This window comes from Sciurus carolinensis, chromosome 11, assembly GCF_902686445.1.
Source record: "Sciurus carolinensis chromosome 11, mSciCar1.2, whole genome shotgun sequence".
NCBI classification, from domain to species: Eukaryota; Metazoa; Chordata; class Mammalia; order Rodentia; family Sciuridae; genus Sciurus; species Sciurus carolinensis.
The window spans coordinates 12,372,762-12,387,888 of NC_062223.1; the positions used below are offsets into that span (position 1 = coordinate 12,372,762).

Sequence of the window (15,127 nt, forward strand, 5' to 3'; positions counted from 1 at the left end):
ACCCGGAAAAAAAAAAAAAAAAAAAATCCCTCTGGTTTCTTCGCCAATTGGAAAAATCCGGACGATCACGGATGACCAATCAGAGGGGCAGACGATGATTCAAGCAGGCCAATGAGGGAAACATAAGGCGGGGACAGGGAGTCTGTTGCTAGGTAGAAGTTGAGACGTTCAGAGAAAAGGGAGGCCAGGGTTAGAGTATTCCTTGGTTCTGGAGAGGCTTTTGCCTACTAGTGGCTAAAACAACTGCTTTCATGTTGCAACAACTTCCTTTCCAATTTCTTGTTACTGTCAAGACGCTCCTGTCTACACGAGAGTAGGGAAGATAAGCCGCCAAGCAAGCAGAACTAAGAGGCTGCGGCGACTGGAAGTGAACCTGGAGTACGAGTGGTGAGAGGGTTGGAGGGACGCATAGGGGAGTTCCGGGCGGCTGCGCAAACCCTTGGCTGAAGTACGGAAAGACGGGCGCGCACACGCTTCCGTGCTACGAGGCACTTGATCCGCAGCCAGCCTTGCTCGTCTAAGACCCTGCTGCGGCTGCGCGGTAAAACCACCGGTGCTGATTGGCCCGGGGAGCGAGAGGGGCGGGAGGAGGAGGAGGAAGGGAACTCCGTCGTCCTCGGCGCGCGCCCGCCCGCGGTAAGGAAACCGAAGGGCTGGAAGGGAAGCTGCTCCCTGTTGCGCTGTTTTGGGCTCCTTGAGCCGAAAGGGGGAGGGGAAGAAGAAGGCGACACAAACTACGCAGCGGGAACTGCGCGGCCTCCGCCACTGCGTGCGTGCGTGCGCTCGCTCGCGCGGGCCCAGTGCTGGCGCGTGAGGCGGAGGCGGGCGGCGGCGGCGGCGCCTGCGCGGTCGGGCTCGGTCGACGGTTCGCAGGGGAGGAGGCGGCGGGAGGCGGAGGAGGCGGCGGCGGCGATGGAGGTGAAGCGGCTGAAAGTGACCGAGCTGCGGTCTGAGCTGCAGCGGCGGGGCCTGGACTCGCGCGGCCTCAAAATGGATCTGGCGCAGCGGCTGCAGGAGGCGCTGGACGCCGAGATGCTCGAGGACGAGGCTGGCGGTGGCGGGGCCGGGCCCGGCGGGGCCTGCAAGGCGGAGCCTCGGCCTGTGGCCGCGCCGGGCGGCGGCCCGGGCGGAGACGAGGAGGAGGACGAAGAAGAGGAGGAGGAGGACGAGGAGGCGCTGCTTGAGGACGAGGACGAGGAGCCACCCCCTGCTCAGGCCTCAGGCCAGGCCGCGCAGCCGCCGCCAGAGCCCCCGGAGGCGGCAGCCATGGAGGCCGCGGCCGAGCCCGATGCTTCGGAGAAGCCGGCAGAGGCCACCGCCGGGTCAGGTGGCGTAAATGGTGGCGAAGAGCAGGGCACCGGCAAAGGAGAGGAAGACGAGCCAGAGGAGCGGAGCGGGGACGAGACGCCGGGATCCGAGGCTCCGGCTGACAAAGCCGCGGAGGAACAGGGTGAGGAGCTTGCGGTGCCCGACTCCAACCTGCCGGGTGCATCCCTGATCCAGCACCTCGCCCTGCATCGCGTCCGATCCCTTGTTCCCACTTAACTGAAAGTGCACGGTTCCCGACGCTGTTTTATATACTCCCTAGGGATGGTGGTCTTTCTCCTCTGCACATCTTTCTGAGTGGTCTGACAGTTTCTGTGGCTCCACTGTTTGTGGGAGGTTAGCTTCCAGCCTAACTTGATTCCTTAGTACTAATGGATGGAAGCAGTTATTTTGCCTGGGAACTGCTTGGGAGCTACCTGTGGAGCAATCTCACCCAGTGTTCCCTTTTTCTTACCCGAGGAATTGGGACCATTGACTGGTGGTTGCAAGCTTAGGCCTTTGGGCTGACTGTTGACTTTCTCACTGTCAAAATATTAAGCAATAAATTGAGTCGTCAAAGTCCTCTGTCAAAAGCATGTTGGTAGAGCTTGAGCCACACAGAGAATCTGGAAATTTAACCTTGCTCCTTGCTTGAGCAGAAGGGAACAGCCTCTAGTGTGAGCATGTTGAGCTTAATAGTTAACTAGTGGAGAAAGTTTTAATCTCGTGCATTTGAAACAAGTCACTTGACTAGGGCATTTACTTTGCCTGTATTTTTATGACTAAATTTTAATTATCTTTGTCAGTGAATGGTAATATTTGTAGATTTACTGTACAGTTGCACTAGACTTTTACATTTAAGTTCCTGACTTCCTGGATTGAAATGATTGAGGTTCTGGTAGGTCCCTTGAGTAACCTGATGGAAGAGACTCAACAGAGAGTTAGTGACCTTTCTCCTTCTGAAGTGATTGGATGGATAGAGTTGATCCATAACAGTATCTATCAGGGAGGGAAGCTAGAGCTCTTAAGTCTTACTATAAAATGAGTTGCCTTATAATGTTTTTAGACTGCTACCAAGTACCATGGTATAATGGAACCTATTTTACAACAATCACACGCACCTTGCAGATTCTCTGTTGGATGTTCTGGAACACAAATTACATTACATAACCTTTGACTTCTGTGTACTCGGCACATAAAAAACATTGAAGGATAAAAAATTGCTTTTAAAAAATTATTAAAAGTTTTCTTAAGCTTTAAGTGTAGCTCAGAGGTAAAGGGTTTGCCTAGTATGGAGGAGGCTCTGGGTTTGATCCTCAGCACCACAAAACTAAATAAATAAAAACCTTAGTATTGCAGAATACAGAAGCCTAAGGAAAAAACTGTCCACCCTCCCCTTTTGTAAAGAATGTTGCTAAATATATAACAACACCTTTCTTCCCCAAATTACCTGCAATAAAGATGCAGTATTATTTATGGGTCTCTTGTGACTCGATGGTTTGCTCTTGCAACCTTCCGTAAAAAAGATCCCTGATTAAAAATATAGCTATATTATGCACTTGAGTTCACTTGCTGTATAAGTAAGCCATGAGCAGCTGTGCCTTTTAATGCAGGAAAGACCAAACTTTTTAAAATTTGAGCCATTTGTACCATTAACCTGTGGGAAAATATTAAGTTCCTACCTTCTAATCTGGTAAGAATTGAAATTAAATTAACCTGAAGGTTTTTTAAACATCTAGGAGTATTTTATTGTGTGTCTTATTAATGGGGAAATGTGCAAGTTTGACCTGATTTAAGCAGATAAATTTAGAATGCAAAAATTGTCCAATTTTTATCTCCTCCTTGACTGTAATTAGTCCATAATGTCCTCCCTCCCCCACCGTAAAATTCCAACCAATGACAGGAAGATAATCTTTGAAAATAAAGTGTTCTAGGGATGCAGTGGGAATAACCTGACTATTTTGATTAGACAGATCCTCAGATCCCCTTTAGTTTCTATTGGTCTGAGCTTATTCTACACTCCAGTATGAAAACTGCTGATTTTCTTTCCCTCCTTTTTGTAGGAGATGATCAAGATAGTGAAAAGTCAAAACCAGCAGGCTCAGATGGTGAGCGGCGGGGGGTAAAGAGACAGCGGGATGAGAAGGATGAACATGGCCGAGCTTACTATGAATTCCGAGAGGAGGCTTACCACAGCCGGTGAGGGAAACAGTCCCTTTCCTTGAAGGGAGTGTCTGCTCTGATTTTGGTATACCCGGTGTTGATTGGAGAGTCTGGAAGGAGGGGTGGATTAAAAATGGAATAGGTTTTTGTAGGCATAAGTTTTTTAGATTGAATCTACCATAGAAGCTCCTATTGCCCTTTCTGATTTGTTGAAAGAAGCTGTCTGCTGGGATTTGATATTCACTGAAAGTTTAAAATGGACATAATGTCCTGCAGATACCCCTCAAAGAACAGGACTTTGGTTACATTGTATTTGCTTTTCTCCCCTGTATATAGCTCAAAGTCTCCACCACCTCCTGAAGAAGAGGCAAAAGATGAGGAAGAAGATCAAACTCTTGTGAACCTGGACACATGTATGTCTAAGGCAGATAGATGGGGGTTTTAACTTATCTCCTAAAAATGATCTTGGAGATTAAAACTTGATGGCCAACAACTAAGAGACTTTGTATCCATTCTTGACAACTGGGTATATTTGTACTCTTTTGGTGGCTCTCATGTGTTAGGTGTTACAGTAAACCAATTCGATCTTTTCTTTCTTAATAGATACCTCGGATCTCCATTTTCAAGTAAGCAAAGACCGCTATGGAGGGCAACCACTGTTCTCAGAGAAGTTCCCCACTCTTTGGTCTGGGGCAAGGAGTACTTATGGAGTTACAAAGGGAAAAGTCTGCTTTGAGGCCAAGGTAATGGCTCATTGGGACCATTCATTTATTAATTTATTCATTAAACTATCTAGTGTCAAAGAGATTATCCTCCATAGCTTTGGTTTAAAGTCAGTGAAAGTCCAATATCAAGTTGTGAAAGTTGTTGTTTTAGTTTGTATAAAAATTGTCTTTTAAGATGGGCATGGTGGCACATGCCTGTAATCTCAGTGACTTGGGAGGCTGAGGCAGGAGGATCACAATTTCAAGGTCAGCCTCAGCAACAGTGAGCACTAAGCAACTTTGTGAGACCCTATTTATAAATAAAATACAAAGTGGGGCTGGGGGTGTGACTCAGTGTTTGGATGCCCCTGAGTTAAGTCCTTGGAACCAAAAAAAAAGTGTCTTTCTAACTCAGACTTTGCTCCTCAGTCAGAGTATCTAAGAATTCCTTTTCTGACTTGGCCAGGTAACCCAGAATCTCCCAATGAAAGAAGGCTGCACAGAGGTTTCTCTTCTTCGAGTTGGGTGGTCTATTGATTTTTCTCGTCCACAGCTCGGTAATGTTATTTTGTAACTACCTTATTTGGTGTTTGCTACCATATTGCTTAGTCTGGGAACTTTGGGGATAACTGATTTGTTGACTGTTCTAGGTGAGGATGAATTCTCTTATGGTTTTGATGGACGGGGACTCAAGGCAGATAATGGGCAGTTTGAGGAATTTGGCCAGACTTTTGGGGAGAATGATGTCATTGGCTGTTTTGCTGTAAGTATTCCTGAAAGTTGTAGATTCACAGCAAGGGGTGGATAAAGGGCCTTAGAAATTCAACTGTGCTTCCCATCAACTGTTACCTTTTATGTGTTGATGCATTGCTTTTTTAGTTTATGTCGTGTAGCAGTCTGAGTGTCAAAAAGATTAAAGGATAAGATTTAATCAACCTCAAACCTAGTTACCCCTAAGTTCTCATGTCTTTTGTTCTTATAGAATTTTGAGACTGAAGAAGTAGAACTTTCTTTCTCCAAGAATGGAGAAGACCTAGGTGTGGCATTCCGGATCAACAAGGAATCCCTGGCGGACCGGGCCCTTCTACCCCATGTCCTCTGCAAAAATTGTGTTGTAGAATTAAACTTTGGTCAGAAGGAGGAGCCCTTCTTCCCACCACCAGAAGAGTATGTGTTTATCCATGCTGTGCCTGTTGAGGAGCGTGTGCGCACTGCAGTCCCTCCCAAGACCATAGAGGAGTGTGAGGTATGCCAAATACTATGCACAGACCTATGAATCTGTAATGCTAGGTCTTTTTTCTAGGAATTACTGAACTGGTTTCAGGAGGATGTTCTTAAATTGGATTTTATAAAATGACCTGCATTTCATTGCATTCCTGGTTCTATTTACTTGTAGGTGATTCTGATGGTGGGGCTACCTGGATCTGGAAAGACCCAGTGGGCACTGAAATACGCGAAAGAAAACCCTGAGAAAAGATACAATGTCCTGGGAGCTGAGACTGTGCTTAATCAAATGAGGGTGAGTTTTTGGGGATTAATCAGATATCCTGTATGCTTTGGGGGTACCAATAAAGTCAACCTGTTCTCAGTGAAGTGTTGGTCTTTGAAGTGTCTGAGATCAAAGGTCCCACAAGTAGAGAAGTAAAATTTTCCGTGTATGGGGTGGTGGGCTTTGACTGTTTGTTCATTTGTTTGGGGTAATGGGGATTATACCCAGGAACAACACTGAATAACATCCCCAGGGCCCCTACCCCCCCCTTTTTTTTTTGATGTTTTGAGACCGGGTCTTGCTAAATTTCTGAGACCAGCCTTGAACTTGCAATCCTGCTGCCTCAGCCTTCTGAGGTACTGGGATTACAGTTGTGCACTACTGCACCTAACTGTATGTGTTTTAAATGAATAAAATTTTTTCTCGGGCTGGGGAGATAGCTCAGCTGGTAGAGTGCTTGCCTTGCAAGCATAAGGCCCTGAGTTCGATCCCCAGTACCGCAAAAAAAAAAAAAAAAAAAATTTTTTTTCTCTGCTGTGTTGTTAAATCTCTGAAAGAAGGTGAAATCTGAAACATGTCATCCAGGTTGACTAGAAATAGACAGCATTTTTATAACAGAGAGGAACAAATCAATGTAGCATTTAAAGCAGTGACAGTAACTTGGGCTTTAACTCATTGCATAACTCCTTGCTTTCCTTTTGCCTTCCTCTTGCCTTCCCTCATGCTTACCAGATGAAGGGGCTCGAGGAGCCAGAGATGGACCCTAAAAGCCGAGACCTTTTAGTTCAGCAAGCTTCCCAGTGCCTTAGTAAGCTGGTCCAGATAGCTTCCCGGACAAAAAGGAACTTCATTCTTGATCAGGTATTGTTCAAACATTCAGAAGAAACCTGATTTTATAGAAGACCCAAAAATTAAAATTTGGCACCCAGTTAAGTTGATGAAGCTGTTTATAGTCAAAGTGGGATGCATATATAGAGAAACTAAATTAAGGAGCAGAATTGGGTTATCTAATGTGACCAACTGGTTGTGAGTTATGGTTTTAATGTTTGTGGAACTTGATAGAAGTATCCCAAATTAGTGTTTTTTGTCTGAGAATATGTGGACCCATGTAATAGATGCAATGGAAAGAGAACTAGAGTTCTTTTGAGTTCATCACTCCATCACTTACTAGATTTGTAATGTTTGGACAAGTCTCAACCTTACCTGAACCATAGTTTTCCTGATGTGCAGAATAAGGTAGTATCAGTCACATAGAGCTTAAAAAAATTAAAGGAGACCTAACTTGATTTCATTGAAGTTGAGTGGTGGTTTTAATTCCTAAACATCTGTTATTCCTCCTGATCCTAGTGTAATGTGTACAACTCTGGCCAGCGGCGGAAGCTATTGCTGTTCAAGACCTTCTCCCGGAAAGTGGTAGTGGTTGTCCCTAATGAGGAAGATTGGAAGAAGAGGCTGGAATTGCGGAAGGAAGTGGAGGGAGATGATGTGCCTGAGTCTATAATGCTAGAGATGAAAGGTGGGCTAAAATTATAAGTTAGGGATCCTGACCCTAACTTATAATACAGTGCACACTGTATTGGGATCTTTTAGCACCAGGAGTGATTCTCCATATCTGAAGTATAAATCTAAAGTGAAACTTAATGGATGTGAGCACTTGTAAATAAATGAATGAATAGAGTAAATAGAGAAGCAGTAATCACTTGACTCATTTTGCATTAGATACAAAATGGGGGAAATGGTATAGATAACAGGATAATTAAAACTCATGGAAGGACTGGGGATGTAGTTGAGTGGTAGAGTGCTCACCTAGCATGCACATGGCCTTGGGTTCCATCCCAGCACCACAAAAAAAAAATAATAAATTTAAGAGTTCTTTGAGTCAGCTATTAATGAAGTAAATACTTATGGCATGTCTACTATTTGTCCAGCACAGTCCTAGGCATAAGAAAATACCATATGAAACAAAACTCTGCCTTCCTGGAATTTGTATTCCATGGAGAGGGAGGAGGGTTGTTACGGTTCTGATTAAAAAGTAGTGATTGGAGTATCTTGACTTCTGGTATCATTAGACTTACATTTTGTTGTTCATTTTTTTCTTTTTTCTTTTTTTTTTTTTTTTTTTTTTTTTTTTTTTTTGTATAGGCAGGACTTGTTTTTTTGTTTTGTAGTCCTCGGTATTGAACCCAGGGGCACTCAGCTACATTCCCACCCTTTTTATTTTTTATTTTGACTGTGTCTCACAAAATTGCAGAGATCAGCCTCAAACTTGACATTCTCTTGCCTCAGCCTCCTGAGTTGTTGCAATTACAAGCATGTGCTTCTGCACCCAACTGTTTTTTTGGTATTGGATGAAATGATTAATGTATTACAAAGCCTGAGAGCCAGGTCCACACAAGGCAGCCCTAGCTATTTTGATTGACCACACTTTCTACTGTTTGCTTAGGATTGTGATTTTTCCCTTCCTGTCTTCAGTTGATGGCCTCACTGTCCTGTCAACTGCTGGCCCTTTATATTCTGATAATTTCCAGCCATAGAAACTAGTGCACACATTGATGGGCCAGATCCTTCAAGTTTATACAGAATGAACTATGCCAGAGCATAACTGATAGTCAACAATCCTAGGGATTTAGTTGTTTTATAAAACAGGGCTAACTGGATTTTCTTAAATATCATGAGATTCCTGTTGAAATGAATTCTACTCAAACTTAGCCTATGAACTTAATGTCCAGAGACTGGTAAATGTGCTGTCCAATCTTGTACAGGTGGTAAATGAGAGCCTTTGTACTCTTGTTTTCTGTTCTAATATAGAAGAATAGATTGTTTTGGGCTTGAGTGTCCTTTAAAATGTTCTCTTAGCATCCTATCTATTTAACACCAAATCGTTCTCAGTTACTTTTAGCCTCTGTTAACTTCTGTCCTGAATAGAAACTGTAATTAGTTCACTACAGATTTGTTACAGATCACTTGAGAACTTGTACATCTACTATTGACAGATAACTCTGCCTGGGACTGATAGAATATAGGAAAAACTTAGGGAAGAGAAAGTTAATTTGATTATTTAAGTGCGAGTGGGTATAATCCCAGCATGTTTTTGTTCATTACTAGGTGAGGCTTAGAAAGTCTTATGCTTCCTGTAGTAAAATTTTCATAATGAGTTCTTACCCATCTATGCACTTTTCAGGCCCACAAGCTTCTCTCTTACTCTTATAGCCAACTTCTCTCTGCCTGAAAAATGCGATTATATGGATGAGGTGACATATGGGGAGCTGGAGAAGGAGGAAGCTCAGCCCATTGTCACTAAGTACAAGGAGGAGGCAAGAAAGCTGCTGCCCCCCTCGGAGAAGCGGACAAACCGCCGAAACAACCGGAACAAGCGTAACCGGCAGAACCGAAGCCGAGGCCAAGGCTATGGTGAGTCCTGGGACCTGCCAGCACCCAACCTCAGTCTGTCCTTTGTGCTGAATACACCAAGACCCTCATGAAAGGCCAGGAAACCAAGACAAGTTATTAACAATAAGGAATTGCCTTCTTTATGGAACTTTTTTCTTCCAATGTCATTTACTTCCAGCTTCTTAAGCTTTTTCTGTAATCCTTCAACAAAAAATTACTTTTCAACAAAACTTTCTCTGAAAAGCAGTACTTGCTGTGCCTTCTGGTCTGTCTAGTTTTCACATTAACATGGGTTCTGCACTCTGTTGGTGTGTTAGAAGGATTGGTGCAGTGAAATTTTGATTCTCAGCATAAGTTTTTTTGCTGCTTTGTCTTTTGGATCAACCCAGCTATATAGATCAGAAAGTGAATGCATTATTTGATAGTTTTGTGAGGTTACAAAGCAAGCTAGGCTATTAATAAAATTTTCCCACTGAATATCTAGTTTTATAATCTAAATATCCATTGTGCATTCATTGCTCTTTAAAAATTGTGTGTGTGTGTGTATGTAACTATAAGTCAACAGAAGTTTTAAGTGCCTGCTACATGCTGGACACTAGGAACAGTTCCCACTCTCAAGAAGAAGTGTATCGTATAGACTTTATTTTCTTTGTATAAAACAATGGGTCTGAATTATATGAAATCTTGGGGCTTCCAGGGCTGAGTCTGTGACTTACAAATGGCAGTTTTTACTCGTGTTTCTAACTCTGCCATGTATCCTTTTGCCATCTTAAATGCTTTGCAGGAATTGGGGAGCTTCAAAAGCAGGTGGCTTGGTTTTCTTGTGTCTCTGATTCCTCTGCCCTCCCCACCCTCAGACTTTTTTAAAGATCCTGGCTGGTGCTCTAATTAACATTGTGTGAGCCTGGCAGAAGCAGGCTTCCTATTCTCCCAGAATTGCCTTTGGCTCCACCTTTTTGATTTCTACTCAGATGTGGAGCCAGGACCCCATGCCAGCTGTCTGAGCGCGCTCTCCATTTCTCTTCCAGTGGGCGGGCAGCGCCGAGGCTACGACAACCGGGCCTACGGGCAGCAGTACTGGGGGCAGTCTGGAAACAGAGGGGTGAGTGCAGCTCTCCTTCTGCTCTTCCCTCTGGCTGTGATAGCCATTCCTATTGGCTTGGGGGAGCAGAGGGGTTTGGGCTGTTTTCTCAGGGCTTAGGGTTTTGCCATTTAATGTGTTTATCTTCGAGAATTTATCCTGGGAAAAGTATTTACTGTATTTATAATGTCAAACTAAGATGTTTAAGAGCGGGTAACGGTGGTCATGCTGTTGCTGAAAACTCATAAATCTTTACTCCTCTCTCCTTTCTTAGGGTTACCGTAATTTCTATGATCGATACAGGGGAGACTACGATCGATTTTATGGGCGAGATTATGAGTACAACAGATACAGAGACTTTTATGGACCGTACAGTCGGGATGTGAGTATCTTCTTGGGATCGATAGAGGGTGAGCGGGGGCAGGACCAGAAGGATGAGTATTGTGCTCCCTCGTGCTCAACCAGCTCTGGCTCCAAGTAATGGGGTTTCCCCTCTCTTCTAGTGGCAGAATTACTACTACCACCACCCCCAGGACAGAGACCGATACTACAGGAACTACTACGGTTACCAAGGGTATCGGTGAAGCCCCTGCTGTTGATGCCTGTCAGCCATGAAGCTGAATCTCTGGGGGTGCCAGGCACCCCCCAAAACACAACCAAGGAAAACAGGGGCTGTCGGGGTGGGGCTGAGCTGCCGGGGAGGGTGGTGGGGGGGAGGGTACGCAAGCAGGGGTTGGGGGGTGGAAACAAACAACAAAACTGTACATTTTTTTTAAAGTTTGTTGAAAAGAATATTGTCTTATTCTATAAAACATTTCAAACCTAGTTAGATATTTGTAATCAAAAAACATTTGCGCAGAAAGCAGCACTTAGGGCTGCCTGTTCTATACCCTGCAGTTGGACAGGAAAAGAACTGAAAATGTCACCCTTCTGACATTCTAAGGCAGCTGGACTGGCAGCCAGGAAAGGGACAGTGGTGCCGTGGTGTGGGGAGAAGGGGAGCAGTGTGAGTACCTTCCATAGCAGGCAGGAGCAGGCAGGAGTGGGGACAGAGGGAGCGCTTGTGACCGGGGCAGTGAAAATAAACGATTGGCTCTTATCAATCACTTGCACCAACTAACCGTTTGTATTTTCTTTACCGACCTTTCCCTCTTGGGATATCTGGTCTGGTGGGCTGGGAGGCCACAGTGTCCCAGTATCCACTTTGCTGTGCCTTTGTCCTGCTTGGCTGAGGCATGGAGACTTCTAATTGGGTGGTTCTATTATATAGGATTCCCAGGCCAAGGAGGCACAGGATCTGTTCTAGATTGCAGAGCAGAATAGCTTGTCCCCTATATGTATCCATTAATGAATTCCCATAAAGTTTTGGGGAGAGTGGGGGTCACAGCCCTCAGCCTGAAGATTGTGATTTGCCAGTCTCTAGTCTCTGTCTTCCGAGGTTGAGAGAGGTAGGCGGTCTCTGAAATCATCTGTGAGTGTCTGCCTCTCACAGTGTGAGGGAAGGAATGTTTCTCAGGGTTTCAGCTCACAGAAATGCAGCAGGACTCTGTTCACTGCAGCAGGATATGTATATAGGTGAATCCTGTGGTGTGGGCTCCCGGGCCCAGGTGCTGAGAATAGCGACTATTTTATACAGTACGGAGGGCTCTGCCCTGCTGGTTTTTTTGATACACAGGTAGAGAATGAATAGAAAAGGGGGGTGGGGGGTGGGAGGCAGCTCAGTGGGGCTGCTAAAACTTGGGCAGAGTGAGTGTGAATGTGTGTGCACATGTGTGTGAAAGGGAACACCCCTACTCAACTTCCTGAAACAGGATCCCTTCTGGGGTGCTTTCCCTGTGTGTCCCCAGAGAGGCCTCTAGCCAAGAGACTTCAATTGGGATCATTTAGTGAACTTTACCAACACCTTCCCAGTTCTTGACAAAATAGCTGCAGGTTGCTGGGTTCAAGAATATGGGTGGGCTATGGAAATGCTCCTTCAATATTTTGCTTCAGTTTTAATTCATCTTCCTGCTCAGCATTGTGTCAGCCAAAAGCTTACTCAGCAAACACCACATACTGCAGCACTCCCTAGCGAGAGGAGACCCTGGGTGTGCTACCAGAAAATGCTCCACTTCCGCTTCCTCACCTGGGCAGTTCTCTTGTTTGAACTTTTGTGCTGAGATTTGATCTCTCTTCTACAGTCCCTGCTGTGCAGAGCCCTTCTGTAGGTGTGTAGACCCTGACTCTGACCCTCTAGTCATCCCTGTCACGACACACCCTTCTGCTTAAGCACTTCTGAGACCCCCAGGCTGGAACAGGGGCTAGTAGGAGATAGATTCCTAGCTCATACTGATGTCCTTCCTCTTGGCACCTGCTTCCTTGTGGTGCCATCAAATGGGTTTGCGTGTGGCGATGGGTGAAGTGATTGCATGAACTTTTTTATTATTATTAAGAAAGCTTTGCTCATAGTGTCAGGGCAAGGAGGTAAAAACTGGAGCCCAAAGAAATCCCCTTAGGGCAAGATTATGTTAACATAGAAAATAACTTCCTGAGGTAGAGACTGCCCCGTCCCCTTAGATACTCAGTCCTCCAGCATACAGCATCTTGTTACAGTCGGTGATGTGGATGGTGGTCCTCAGGGAGGGGCACAAAGCTTAAACCACAGAGGGTTTTGTTCTGGGTGATGGTAATGCAAGTACTTGCTGTTGATTTTTGACACTAGAAAGTCATCTTTTTTAGAAAAGCTGTTTTTCTAGGTAGGTGGAGAGTGAAACTGCCACATCCTAGTTGGGTCAGTCCAAGAGATCACTCACAACAGTGGATGTCTGGGTTTCATTTCTGTCTGTCTTTCTATTATGAAAAAAACAAATGTTAAGGGGGGGAAATGTGGATTATAGTAACAGGAGGGATCCCTAGCCTTGTTTTCCTTAGAAGACGTTGTAGTGTTTTATCAGATGTCTGTTGTTGTAGTTGTAGATGGAAAAGCTTGTCAGAAAAACAAACACCACATGGAGCCTGTAAATGTTTTTGCACAACCTGTAAAGCATTCTTGGAAGTGGCCAGTAAAAAAAGGGTTTTACCATTTAAAAAAAAAAAATGTAACTGTGTCATTGTTTACATCTGTAACTTTTTCCTCCCTGTTCTCATTACAACATTCTGGCAAAAATGTAGGCACAGTAGCTTCCAGTTTTAGAATAAATAACCATTTGGATTGAATTCACCCTATCTCCTGTGGCTGCACTGACTGGGTAGAGTGTGTTATTGGGGTGTGTTTATTCATTTATTTTTTTAAAGCCTATTTCTCAAGTTGCACTGGGTCCAACCAAGGATGGCTTTCCCTTGCATTGGTTGCTGTTCCCTTCCTTTTCTATTATGCTTCACATGGGAGCCAGCCATGCTTTGGGGGCGAGGAGGGCAGGGTTCTTAGTTCTTGCTTATGCTAAGAGCTTGAGCCATTAGAATAGAAGAAAATTAATTCTAACTCCACCTCCCTGTACTTGGACTGTGATAAAATCATTGGATGTTTGGGGTTAAATGTAAGGGTCCATACATTCAAGGAAGTAAGTTTATTTATGAGTGATTACCACCTCAGAAGAAAAGCCCACTCATTCAACAGATGTTTGGGAGTATTTTATAGTGAATTTGAAGATTAAGAAGGTAAATTAAAGCACTCTGTTGTGTTGCTAGCACTGAACTGACTTAACTTTTTGGTTTTTTTTTTGCAGTATTGGTGAGGGAACCCAGGGCCTAGTGCGTGCTAGGCCAGCACTCTGCCACGGAGCCAAACTCCCAGCCCTTTAACTGCAGTTTCTAGTGGTGGGGTCGTTTATCAGAAAAGCTGACAGACTATAGTCTCATAGAATACCGTGTCTGAGTGGTATTAATGTAGGTACTGTTTTAACATCTCCCTTCTGTAGGTGACACATTCAGATTCCAAGTTCTTAAAATTTTGAACCCTAAATGCCATCCTTGATTTTGATCACTGCCTATTCACCAGGCACTTATTGATACAGCTAAATTAATCATCACCCCACCCCTGTGCTAGGTTTGAACCTCTGGCCTCATAAATGTTAGGCAAATGTCCCACTGAGATACATCCCTAGCCCTAATTAGTTGTTTTTAATGGTTATTTATAGCTTGTGCCTGTCTATCCCTGTTTTCCCCCCAACCAGAGTGATTGTTTTTTGTTTTTTAATCTAATGTCAAGGTTACATTTATTGAGCACCTTTGGCTTTTTACCAAGTCTGAGCTGTTGTGGAAATTTTCAGTTACTCTCCTGGAATTTGCCCAACACTGTGATGCAGCAGGAAAAGGGAAGGGTTCTTAGTCTCTATGCCCTGCTTGTCATTTACAGTACAATCCATTCAGTAAGTATTTGGCTGCTATGTGCCAGGCGTTGTCAGCATGCAGGAATTATGACAGACCTGATCGTGGAGTGTTCACAAGTACAGAGAAAGAAATAAAGCAGATTCCTGAACAGAATGGGGATTGGTCCCCACTCTAGGAGTGCAAAAAGGAGTGTTTCTTCATCTACAAGGTGAGGGAATTAATAATAAGATGACCTCCAGAATCAGTTAGGGCTCAGAAATTCCATCAACAGAGAAGTACTGCTGTTCCTGCTGTCCCAAGTTTATTGGATACCCCTAGAGCTCATGAGGTCTTCCTTAAGAATTGTTGGTAGAATACCCTTTATTCCTTTGGTTTCCTTTCTTCCTCTCCCCTTGTTGATTTCCTGTGAGAAGGTGTGGGGAAGCTGGGATGAAAGTTTATATTCTGGATACAGGTCACCTTACAACTACTGCAGGTCAGCCTCCCTACACCCCAAGAATGTCCAGGCACAAAGCAAGAATTGGCCTAGGCTTTTTCCTGGGCTTAAGTGAGGAGATATGGTTTGGTTTGGTACCATACCAGGGATTGAACCCCTGGGCACTTAACCACTGAGCCACATTGATTTCTATTTTTTATTCTGAGACAGCATCTCATTACTTAGGCTCTGCTAAGTTACTGAGGCTGGCC

General features: G+C 44.5%; 1 protein-coding gene across 2 annotated transcripts; it reads left to right on the plus strand.

Moving 5' to 3' along the window:
- The first annotated feature begins 174 nt into the window (after positions 1 to 174).
- Positions 175 to 10,830, plus strand: Hnrnpul2 (heterogeneous nuclear ribonucleoprotein U like 2). 2 transcript variants are annotated; one of them, XM_047516265.1, is made up of 14 exons: positions 175 to 1,450; positions 3,369 to 3,504; positions 3,805 to 3,881; positions 4,072 to 4,211; positions 4,639 to 4,729; positions 4,823 to 4,935; positions 5,155 to 5,418; positions 5,569 to 5,691; positions 6,394 to 6,522; positions 7,009 to 7,177; positions 8,872 to 9,072; positions 10,023 to 10,153; positions 10,407 to 10,514; positions 10,636 to 10,830. In XM_047516265.1, exons 1-14 carry the CDS (start codon positions 913 to 915, stop codon positions 10,714 to 10,716), a joined length of 2,301 nt encoding a protein of 766 aa, XP_047372221.1. In that variant the 5' UTR covers positions 175 to 912; the 3' UTR covers positions 10,717 to 10,830. The 2 variants fall into 2 exon arrangements, with proteins under 2 accessions (XP_047372221.1, XP_047372222.1); XM_047516266.1 differs by having other exon boundaries at positions 178 to 1,450; positions 10,080 to 10,153.
- Positions 10,831 to 15,127: the final 4,297 nt, after the last annotated feature.

Excerpts from the sequence above, each read along its gene's own strand:
- Hnrnpul2 (XM_047516265.1), top strand. The coding sequence starts at position 913 with ATGGAGGTGAAGCGGCTGAAAGTGACCGAGCTGCGGTCTGAGCTGCAG. Across the intron at positions 7,178-8,871 it reads TATAATGCTAGAGATGAAAG|CCAACTTCTCTCTGCCTGAA; the intron begins GTGGGCTAAAAT and ends TTACTCTTATAG. Across the intron at positions 9,073-10,022 it reads AAGCCGAGGCCAAGGCTATG|ATGTGGAGCCAGGACCCCAT; the intron begins GTGAGTCCTGGG and ends ATTTCTACTCAG.